At 35.9% G+C, this 12249-nt stretch overlaps 1 protein-coding gene across 2 annotated transcripts in view; it reads right to left on the minus strand.

Moving 5' to 3' along the window:
• The window catches only part of ESF1 (ESF1 nucleolar pre-rRNA processing protein homolog), a 70518-nt gene that overhangs the window by 46824 nt on the left and 11445 nt on the right, over positions 1-12249 (minus strand). For both annotated transcript variants that reach the window (XM_024926876.3, XM_055105071.2), the window contains exons 5-8: positions 11224-11324; positions 10042-10194; positions 8618-8732; positions 5502-5649 (exon numbers count right to left, since the gene is read on the minus strand). In XM_024926876.3, coding sequence (XP_024782644.3) covers positions 5502-5649; positions 8618-8732; positions 10042-10194; positions 11224-11324 — 517 coding nt within the window. The remainder of the gene's footprint in view (positions 1-5501; positions 5650-8617; positions 8733-10041; positions 10195-11223; positions 11325-12249) is intronic.

Raw genomic sequence — 12249 nt, forward strand, 5'->3', positions numbered from 1 at the left:
CTTTGTTCACTTGTTTATCTGCTGACCTTCCCTCAACTATTGTCCTATGACCCTGCCAAATCCCCCTCTGCGAGAAACACCCAAGAATGATCAATAAAATAAAATAAAATAAAATAAAATAAAAATACAAAAAATTAAAAAAAAAAAAAAAAAGAAGATGGCATTTTATCCCTCTTTATGTCCTCCACTATCCAGCACAGTGGCTTTAAAATGTTATGCTGAATAAATGTAGGCTGAATATTGTTGGGATGAATTCGGTTTGCAGCTGGGATGAATTCGGTTTGCAGCTATTCAGACCGAAGAGAAGAGATAAAGGCAGTTGTTTATAATCCAAACCTAAGAATACTGGAACCTTTCCATTTTTGAGCAAGCATGCTTACTCCAACGATCTCATTAATATATTAAGAATAAAAATGAATTAGGAGTTACTTCAATTAATTTCACTGTGTGGAAAAACATTCACATCTGCATTTCCTAGTTCTGCAAAAATAATTAAAATACAAAGAAACAGTATAAAATTCACAGGCAACAAATACCCAAGAAAACTAATACACCAAAAAGTTTGTTCTACATTTCCACTGCAAGTCTCCAAATCAAAAACAAATCAGAAACCTGGGTTTTAATGCAAAACATACAGACTTATTGAATTGACTGTCTCAAGTAAAGGAAACTCTACTAGCAGGATAATGAAGTCCCGCTCCTCTATAACCTATGGCTAACTGCTCACCAAAAATGTCTGACATTATTAAGCATTTAGCTGGGAAACATCAGTGTTAACAGATTGTCCTTGTATCTTTTTTAATTTTTAAAATTCATTTTGTCCTTGTATCTTTTTTAATTTTTAAAATTCATTTATTTTTTCTTTTTTCAGCAAGTCCTTATATCATCAATGTCCTTATATCTTAAAAAAGTGATATGGAAAAAAACTGGTTAAGTAAATATTTCTATATGTATATATTGTTTTCTTAAAATAAATAAAAAATGGTCCAGGACATTCTTTCCATCCTATCACACTTTTATTTTCATTCAAACAGCTGAAATTCATTTTTTTCCTGTTTGTGCTTTGTGCCACAATAATAATGTTGGATGGAATTCTGTCATGTATCCCGTAATTCAATGGATAAAACATCAGGAACACATTAACAAATGGCAAAGTATTTCTTTCTATTAAAAGCTTACTTCTGAAAACATAATTAGAAGCAAGCTCCTTCCAGGTTGAAATTTTAGTGGTAAGTCTCTGATGGCTTACTTTAAACTGATTTTTTCCAGTACTGAAATTTTACAATCTGAAGCTCTAAAATGTGGGATAAGTCATGTAGCTCTGTTTTTTCCCAATTCAAGGACACTAGTTTGTGAAACCCTTAATACTATATAAGGAGTGAAAGAATAATAATTCTAACAGTAAGCCACCCTGCTATGCTCTCTTATAAACAATAACCAGAAATATTCAGTAGCTTTAAGGCATTTGAATATGCTGATGTATCTATGAGAGGTACTAAATTACAGATTATAGTAAATTTGTAATCAATTAAAATGTGGAAGAAAAATATACGCTTTAAAAAAACTTGGTGTATCTCAAACAAAAAGTCATTATTTATTAAAGTTTTTTTTTTTTTTTGAGACAGAGTCTCGCTCTGTCGCCCAGGTTAGAGTGCAGTGGCGTGATCTCGGCTCACTGCAAGCTCTGCCTCCTGGGTTCATGCCATTCTCCTGCCTCAGCCTCCAGAGTAGCTGGGACTACAGGCGCTGCCACCACACCCGGCTAATTTTTTTGTATTTTTAGTAGAGACGGGGTTTCACCGTGTTAGCCAGGATGGTCTCGATCTCCCGACCTCATGATCTGCCTGCCTCAGCCTCCCAAAGTGCTGGGATTACAGGCGTGAGCTGCCGTGCCCGGCCTATTTATTAAAGTTTTAAGAAATAAAAATACAAGATACAAGGTACATCATTTCAGTCTTTCCAACCATAAGCCTGGTATTATTAGATCCTCATTTCACAGCTATGGAAGAAAGATATAGGGGGTTTAGTAAACCTAATCTATGTATGGTGAAGTTAGGATTTGAAACTAGCAGAGCCCAAGCTCTTAACAAGAATGTATTAACAAATTAATGCTTATTTATTCACAATATTAGCTGCCCTAATGTCAAAAATGTCATTTTAAAATTTAGTTCAGTTCTCCCAAAACAGAAATCTATTTGAACAACTTGTATCCAATCTTCACAAGTGTACATAAAAAGTTATCTTTTTTCCTTTATCTTACAGCTGATAGTGAAGAAACACTATCCAGAATTTTCAGAAAAGTTCTAAATGCCCATATAGGCATACAAATAAAAAAGAAATACTGATAAATCATTACGTCTTTCTCCACATGTATGAGGGGAAAAGACACAGATAGAGGAAAATTGAAAAAAGGACTCAGCTGTTCTGTGAACAATAAAAAATAAAATGGTCATCTAGTTATTTGGAATGCCAAAAGAATTAACAAGCATCAGCCACTAAGGCCTTAAAAAAAATGTGAGGCCCTTTGCGCCCAACTTAACTCCCATTGCAAATACACATTTTCAAAGAGTATTAAATACTTAAGCAATTATGTGGTTGTATTAATATGAGATGTCTGAACAAAGAAACCAGAATGATTAAACATGATTTTCCATACTGTTAAGGAGTAGTATTTTATGAAAAGCTTAGAAAAATGAAGCAGTGTCTTCAAGAGTCTAAAAGAAACAATGATAGGCCAATCATGGGATCTCAAAAACTCAAAAGTTTAATGGCACTATGGTCATACTAAAGAAGCATTTTAGGATTTAATTAATTTGACATTTAGGCTATAAAAATAATACATATACAAAAAGAAAACAAAGCTATGAAAAATAAGCTACAAATTAAAGAATATTCATTCTTGCTAATTTAAAATACTTTTATCTATGTTTAACATTTATGGGTTCTTCACTTTCTGTCAGCATTAAATCTCTTACTCATAATTTTTCATGATTGGCAATTCTATTAGATAAGAAGAATGAAGATGTGAAGGTATTAGGCAGACAGTATCAACCAAAAGTTGACATGAAATTACAACCCGGCAACCAGTTTCCAAACAGAGACAGATTAAATACAGGGAAAAAGGGTTTTGGGGCTTTATGTCTACAAAGTGAGCTATTTTAAGCAAAGAGCATATACATTTAAAAGTACAGCTGATTCTTCAACAACATGGAGGTTAGAGGCACCAACCCTAGGCACAGTCGAAAATCCACACGTATCTCGATTCTCCCAAAACTTAACTAATAGTCTACTGTGCAGTGGAAGCCTTACAAATAATACAGTCAGTTAACACATATTTTGTATGTTATATGTATTATACACTGTATTCTTATAATAAACTAGAGAAAATAAAACGTTACTAAGAAAATCATAAGGAAGATAAATATATTTCCCACGCATTACATGGAAGTGGATCACTGTAAAGGTCTCCATCCTCATTGTCATCATCACACTGGGTAGGCTGAGGAGGAGCAGGAAGAGGGGTTGGCCTTATAGTTTCAGGGGTAGCAAACGCAGAAGAAAACCCATGTATAAGTGACCTCACACAGTTCAAACCCGTGTTGTTCAAGAGTCAACTGTACACCATTGATCATTTCAAACATTTAAAAAAAAAAAACAAAAACAAAGGCCAGGCACAGAGGCTCACGCCTATAATCCCAGCACTCTGGGAAGCTGAGGCAGGTGGATCACTTGAGGTCAGGAGTTCGAGACCAGCCTGGCCAACATGGTGAAACCCCATCTCTACTAAAAACACAAAAATTACCCGGGCATGGTGGTGGGCACCCGCAGTCCCAGCTACTTGGGAGGCTGAGCCATGAGAATCGTTTGAACCCAGGAGGAAGAGGTTACAGTGAGCCCACATTGTACCACTACACTCCAGCCTGGGTGACAGAGCAGTACTCCATCTCAAAAAACAAAAACAACTTGAATAAAGATAAAGATAATTTGAGAACTTCTTAACAGCAAGCTAGGTACTTCAGACTAACCCTTTCACTGAAGATATTAAGTTGGAATTAAGTTGGATTAAATATTATTTTATAAAGCTTCAAAGAGGTTAAGAAAAGAAAGAAAAGTTTCAAAGAACTGTCAAGTTAGAGAAGACTTACTATTTCAAAACCAAGAAGGGAATATTAGAGGGATGACTCCAGGGTAAAGACCTGTTTTGCTCTGAGATCATTTCCTGTTTCCTGATCCACAGAACAAAGAGCTATGAAAGTCAATTGTGGTTTTAGCAGGCTTTCAGGACCAAGAAGACAAAAGTTAAAGACCAAACAAACGAGGGAATTTCAATTAGTACCCTGATATTAAGCAGCCACCCAGAGGGATATACTCCTAGGGAAATGGTCAATCTGAAGTAAACCAGCCCTCATGCAGACTTTAATCATCCGCAGAAGCCAGGGAACCTAAGCCTTAACATTTGGAGAAATGTGGTTCTAAACCAACCAAAGTAAATTAAAGTCTTCTCTGATCAAAGATACCCTAACTTCAAATGTCAAAGTAACACACAAAATTAACTAGGCACACAAATAAACAAGAGAGAAATACCTTGTAAAATAAGACACCAACCTGAAAATACATGAAATATTAAAACAGAGGCTATGAGTAAAAAATATAAAAAGTGGTATTTCTGACTTGAGAAATAGCCAAATACAACCTCCGTAAGTAAAAAATATAATAACCAAGATTAAGACTGAATGGAGAGGTCTATCAGCAGATTTAACACTGCTGAAAAGACAATTAGTGATCTGGAAGATAGGTCAGAAGAAAATATCCAGAATGCAGTACAGAGACAACAGATTAAAAATTTAAGAGTAGAGATAGGCAAGATATAATGACGAGATCTAACATGTATTTAGCTGATGTCCTAAAAGGATAAAGAAAAAACATCTGAAAACATAATGGCTAAGAATATTCCAAAACTGATGAAAGATACCACTCCACAAATAAATGGAACCCAACAACAAACCTCAAGCTCCACAAACAAAAAGAAATCTACTCTTATACTTATCATAGTAAAACTGCAGAAAGACAAAAAGAAACAGAAAACTCTCAAAGCAGTCGAAGGAATAATTACAGAAACAGGGAGTCTACTTTTTAACTAGTTGAAAAAATGGAATGTAAAAATATTTAATCAATCTAAATGATGCTCTTATTTTTAAAAAAGGCAAATGAGGGGAGATGCCTAAAAGATTGTTTTACTGGTTTACTAAGAAACTGAGCGACCATATGCATTAGGACAAGTCTAGAAGGCCATGCTTGGTTAGGTCAGGGTTTTAAACAAAATATTTATAGTTAAAGAAATTCAGGTAAAGAAAATTTAAAAAAAAAAAAAATCAATCACTATCTACAGGTATATATAATACTGTGCATGTGAGCATATCTGCAGACAGAATTTGGCTTTCCCTGTAAAGCTACTGCCAAAGACCTATGTCCATTAATGGTCACTGAAAGATTAACAATACCTTGTAGCTCCTCTTCTGTCTCCTCTTCATCTTCACTAGAGGAAGCTAAGTAGGCTTGAAAATCCATGTCCAAAAGCTCTTCCTTTTTAAACTTCCTGTTGAGCATTGTAATTCTTTCATGATCAGTCTCATCCCAAGTGATTTCCACCTTTCACCAACAAATAAGAAAAAATAACACACGAAAATGGAAATGTCAGCTCAAACTTGTTAAAGAATATATACTATTAACCTGGATGTTTAACAGTAAGTTAAAAGTCAAGACACATTAAAACAAATACATGAATGACATGATTAATAAATAGTATCCTATTTGTGAAAATGGAACCATTTCTATTAACTTGTACCTCCTCCCAATTCTCTGCTATCTACAGGATACTCCATCACAGACAGTAAAAATTAACCAGTGTCTAAATTAATTACAGTGCAAAAAAACTAAGAAAATGTACTGGTAAAAGAGTTAACATTATGGGCCAGGCATGGTGGCTCACACTTGTAATCCCAACACTTTGGGAGGCCAAGGCGGGTGGATCACCGGAGGTCAGGAGTTCAAGACCAGCCTGGCCAACATGGTAAAACCCCATCTCTACACGAAAAATTAGCTGGGCATGGTAGCAGGTGCCTGTAACCCCAGCTACTTGGGAGGCTGAGGCAGCAGAATCAGGAGGCCTGTAATCCCAGCTACTCAGGAGGCAGAGGTTGCTGAGATCATGCCATTGCACTCCAGCCTGGGCAACAAGAGCAAAACTCTATCTCAAAAAAAAAAAAAAAGTTAACATTACGAATCAGTGAAAACATGTTTTTTCACCTGGAGTTCTAAGATTTCAGGAAATCTGCAAACTATATGAAATCTGTTGCTAAAACAAGACAATCTCAGTGGGGTCCATTTTAAAAAAAGATTAAGAACCACTGATGAGAAAAGCATCTATGAGTTGGAAGTAGTTTAAACCTCCATGATACATGAATTCATCTATGACATGACTGATGTGGTGATGACTGGCTCCTGTCCTGTACATAGCCCCTATTCTCATATAAGGCCCTGCCAGATATTTTATCTTCATCATAGGGTAGATCCACATCCATTTTAAGAGATCCTTAAAATCACTGCCACCTGTCTCTGAAATTCCAGCTAGTCAGAGGATTCAGAAATGATCCCTATTCTGACAATTAAGCCTGAGCTGATAACCACCAAACCACTGTTGGAACTAGGACAGATGTTGATGATACAGCCAGGACCCAGGAACTTTAGACTGGCTGGCTGGACAGGCTGGCCCTGATCATTATGTTGGTTCTGAAAATAACATGACTTTAATTTCATGTGACTGAATTTTTTAGACTTTGCTTACTATGTAATGGTAGAGTTTTACTACACGCAGTAACTAATCAATGCCATACAGTGCCCACCACGGCATAGCAGGTGACAGATACAGCTACTCTCTCTGCTACCAGTCCCTCCTCAGAGAAGCACGGTGATTTATCACACAGGAAAAGCAGAGGGAAGCTAGTGTGGCTACTGCAGAGTACAGCTGTGGACAGAAAGGTTATTGGGAGAAAGAAAAAGGAGAAGGGAGGCCAAGGCAGGTGGATCACCAGAGGTTGGGAGTTCGAGATCGGCCTGACTAACATGGTGAAACCCCGTCTGTACTAAATATACAAAATTAGCTGGGCATGGTGGCGTGTCCCTGTAATCCCAGCTACTCAGGAGGCTGAGGCAGGAGAATCACTTGAACCTGGGAGGCAGAGGTTGCAGTGAGCCAGGATTGCACCACCGTACTCCAGCCTAGGCGACAGAGTGAGACTCAGTCTCCAAAAAAAGCAAAAAAAAAAAAAAAAAGAAAAGGGAGAAGGGGCCAGGCGCAGTGGCTCACACCTATAATACCAGCACTTTGGGAGGCAGAGGGGGGCGGATCATCTGAGCTCAGGAGTTCAAGACCAGCCTGGCCAACATGGTGAAACCCAATCTCTACTAAAAATACAAAAATTAGCTGGGTGTGGTGGCACACACCTGTAATCCCAGCTACCGGGGAGGCTGTGGCAGAAGAATCACTTGAACCCAGAAGGCAGAGGTTGCAGTGAGCAGAGATCGCGCCACTGCACTCCAGCCTGGGCGACAGAGCAAGACTCTAGTCTCAAAAAAAAAAAAAAAAAAAAGAAAGGAAAAGGGAGAAGGTAGTCACCTAAGTAATAAACTATTTCAATAGACAAAAACCTTTTGGCTATTTGTTACTAAGCATTAATGTGACATCTATTATACCTTAATTATTCCATATCAATTCTTTTTACAGTTTTGAATCATCTGCAGAAAAAGGTACTCCTATTTTAAATTTTCCCTAGTTTCATTTAACTGTGCTGGGAGGTAATTCATTATCCACTTCCCCTTATTCCCTAGGATATTAATAACTGATGTATTAGAGTGTATAGGAGATACTCTTATTTTAAATTTTCCCTAGTTTCATTTAACTGTGCTGGGAGGTCATTTATTATCCACTTCCCCTTATTCCGTAGGATATTAATAACTCATTTATTAGAGTGTATAGGAAAGACAGAAGAGTGTACAGGAAAGACAGAAGAGAAAAAAGAAACATCAGCAGATAACTGACACAGGCTTAAATGCGTAACAAGAATCTGAAAATAGGTTCACAGATATGGTAGAGGCAGACACGCTTGTGTCTCATTTCTCTCTGTACCCATGAATTAAAAATTTTGAATACTTTGAGGCTGGGAGCAGTGGCTCATGAAACCTGTAATCCCAGCACTTTGGGAAGCCAAGGCGGCCTCACTTGAGGTCAGGAGTTCAAGACCAGCCTGGTCAACATGGCGAAACACTGTCCCTAGTAAAAATACAAAAATTAGCCAGGTGTAGTGGTACACACCTGTAATCCCAGCTACTTGGGCAGCTGAGGCACGAGAATCGCTTCAACCTGTGAGGCAGAGGTTACAGTGAACTGAGATCATACCACTGCACTCCAGCCTGGGTGAGAGAGCGAGACTCTGTCTCAAGAAAAAATAATAACAAAAAAATTAATACTTTCCATTTTTAAAGATGCTATAAGTAATATACAAAATCTCTTCATAAAGCAATAGAGTCCAGCTACATATTTTTTAAAGTAAAGAAATACCGTTGATGTTCCCATTGCAGCAGAAGTGAAATATTTTGGTTTATATGCTGTTAAATTCACTTCTGAGGCTACATCCTTAGGCTCATCATCAAAAGTAATATCATCTGGTATAAACCTAAGAAGTAAAGAAAAAAAATTTATTTAAAATACGCTGCAGTGATAACCACAGTTTAGATTCTCATCTAATTAGTTGTAGTTTATACATACACAAACTTTCTAAAAGGCACACGTTTAAGAGACAATGTTAGACATAACCTTTGTATATTTCTGAATGAATTCATCTTTGTATAAATTTCTGAAATTCGTAAGCTATAACTCTGTAATTCCACTAAATTTAAAAGAATGCTGTATAGACAGAAATCGTGCATTAGGAGTCAGTTAATGAGTCAGGTGCAAGCACATGTGGGTCCCTCACGTTTCAAAAAGATCCAGACTTCTGATAGTGCAGTCATTGACTACATGTTTTTGTTGTTGTTTTTAGAGAGAGGGTCTTGCTCCATCACCCAGGTTGGAGGTCCATGGCATAATCATGGCTCACTGAAGTCTCAACGGCCCGGGCTCAAGCGATCCTCTACAGGTGTGCGCCAACATGCCCGGCTAATTTTTACTTTTAAATTTTTTTGTAGAGACAGGGTCTCACTATGTTGCCCAGGCTGGTCTTGAACTCCTGGGTTCAAGCGATCTTCCTGCCTAGGCCTCCCAAAGTGCTGGGATTATAGGCGTGAGCTACTATGCCCAGCTGGCTATATTGTATTTTGAAGATCAAATATAATTATTAATGGGTAAGCATTGTGAATACAAAGTATCATATACATGAGGTGTCACTGAAAACAAGGGAAAGCTTAAGGTTGAGTCTTACAATTTCCTAATTGTACATTTAGCCATTTACATTTAGAGCAGTGTTGTCCAACAGAACTTTCTGTGACAAGGGCAATGTTCTATATCTGCTCTGTCCAAAATGGAACAATTATTTGAAATATGACTACGCAACTGACTTATAAATTTTAACTAAAATAACCAAATATGACTAGTGGCTACTATACTGGATAGCATGGATCTAGAGACAACAATCTGTTTTCAAATTCCTCTGCCCCTTCCTCCATGCATTTTTAAAAGTTAACTTCATCTGGTTCCTAGCTCTAAAAGCAGTTGCAAGGAAATATTATTGTGTAAGGTACACCATCTTAAAAACAGAGCCAATATGTCTGAAAGGACAAAGATGTGGGGATGATTCATACATAATACTTTAGCACTGTCTTGTTTGTTTTCTTTCTTAGGAGTGATGTTCCATGGGATAGAGTTAACCAAAAAGCAAAAAAATCATTTTAGAATATAAAACAGAGATCACTACCAGTTCAAATATTTTACTTCTTATGATCATGTTGTACTAAAAGATTAAATTGGTAATACATACGCTGGATTACCTTAGATCTATGAAAGAACAACTACTTTCAAATTCCAGGCCATCACAATCCTCATAAATTTTACTAGCTGTTTCCGGAGAATCACAGTCTACTACTGCATAATAGTACTTCAGTCGTTTGAATTGATAATCTCTCAATTTTTCTCTAGACGTCCTAAAGTGGGAAAAACTTATTAAGCATACTTATACAGAAACACAAAAATTTCCCTTTAAAAAATAAATGTAATTCTTTCAAGAAAAACATATTACAAGCTGGCCTTCATACCAAACCATCTTTCCTTCATGACTTTGCCTTTATAAACATTAAATACTTAAGCTCAACTTATTATTCTCACAAGGTACAGATATTTGGATTGGAATTTGGTATCTAGGAAAGGAGTGTGTGGGAATTCGTGTGTTTATCTATAATTTAACTCACAGAATAGTTACTTTGCTATCACACACTGCCTTCTCAAGTAAAACCAATAAAGATAATTCTATTATAAAATATGCTAGAAAACCGTTAGCTAAAAGACATTCCTGATCTTGCAAAATGTTTGCTTAAGAGTCTATAAGTTTGATTTTGCTTAACTACAACACATTCTTTTTTTTTTTTTTTTTTTTTTAAGGTTCCACACAAAGCACTGATACAACGCATTCTTGGAAGGTCTTCATCTGCTCTCTCCTGTCACTAATCTATTTAACCCTCATTTTTATTAAGTGCAAATATAGCTCCACCTAGTGGCTTAAAAACTATCTTAAATTATTTTCTATATTGCACCATGATGATAAAAAAAAGTTTTATCATTCTTTCACTTTTCTATTTGATTCTCAAATAAGAAAAAATTATATAATTTGAAGGCAAACAGAGCTTCAATGATGTCTCAAAAAAAAGCAAAACGTACTAATTCAGAGCAACAAGGCTGAAAGAATTCAAAAGAACTCCAAATCAGTTTAATCATGAAATGTTTTTCAAAAACTGCAATAATTACTTTCATGAATACAGAAATAGAAATATACACGAACAAAAATCTTCTTGGAATTATGTACCACTTTTAACAGACTTTAAATCAGTTTTGCAACCTGTTTTAACCACTAATGGCACAAGTATAAACTTTAGTTTTAACTATTAAGGTGACCAGAATTCTGAACTAATGACATGAATTTATGAGGTTTAGTTTTATGTTGTATAGTGATTTAATACCAGTCTTTTTCTGGGGCATCTTCAGGAATACTTAATAGCTCTACTGGTCCTTGAACTTGCTCTTCCTTCATCCTCTCCTTTCCAAATTCTGAAGGATATATCTAAACAGAAAAAAATAGGATCAATGTAATTTGTACATTCCTTTACACAAATATCTAGACCTGTCGAAGTCAGGAACTCTAAAAGTCACAACTTGACTCAATGAAAACAGTAAGGGTGACTCACTTCCAAATCCACTATAGGAAGCTAGAGCATCTTGAGAAATTTTATTTAAAAATAGATCACTTTGGCTAGAAACTAACAAGATACGAGGCTTGGAAACAAAAATAAGAGTATCTCCTCCACATACCACCTGGGACAAGATGGTTCCGAGATCCAAACAAAAAATTAAAAGCAAAACAAGATGCTAAGCTCAAGGAAATGTGAATATAAACACACACATGAAAAATGACTGAATTAGTTCACATGAAATACAGAAAAATAAACATATAATGAAGATCAATTTTGTAATAACCAACTTATCTCTGTCATACCATTTATCCAGTGCTTTCTTTTAAAGAAATAGAACAGAACTGACGACAACCTTATACAGATTAGGTATAGTCTCGATATAAGAAAAAGAATTCACTCTCACCAAGTGTGGTATCTTCTAAAATCTTGCCTACTTTAAGAGTCAAGAAATAATTGTATTAATGACATTGTTTTGATACTACTAGGCTTAATATACATTTGTTAATGAACACATGCTTTTTTAAACTGTCTGAAATATGCAATTTATCAACAAGATGATCCAAGTTTTTCTTACTAACTTGAATTGTATATTTATACACAATAGGTTTAATATGTAAGTTTATAATATATATGTAGTCACATCTTTTGATTTTTTTTTTCCTCTTTTCTAAGTCTAGAAATTCTCACTATTGCCTAAAACACAGGGTTTTTAAATTGTTTCTTTGGCTTGACTTTTAATTTTTTTTTCCTTTGCTTCATCTAGAATTTCGCTGGAGCTATTAGGAGGTGAAGATC

This window comes from Pan paniscus, chromosome 21, assembly GCF_029289425.2.
Source record: "Pan paniscus chromosome 21, NHGRI_mPanPan1-v2.0_pri, whole genome shotgun sequence".
In the NCBI taxonomy this organism is placed as follows: domain Eukaryota; kingdom Metazoa; phylum Chordata; class Mammalia; order Primates; family Hominidae; genus Pan; species Pan paniscus.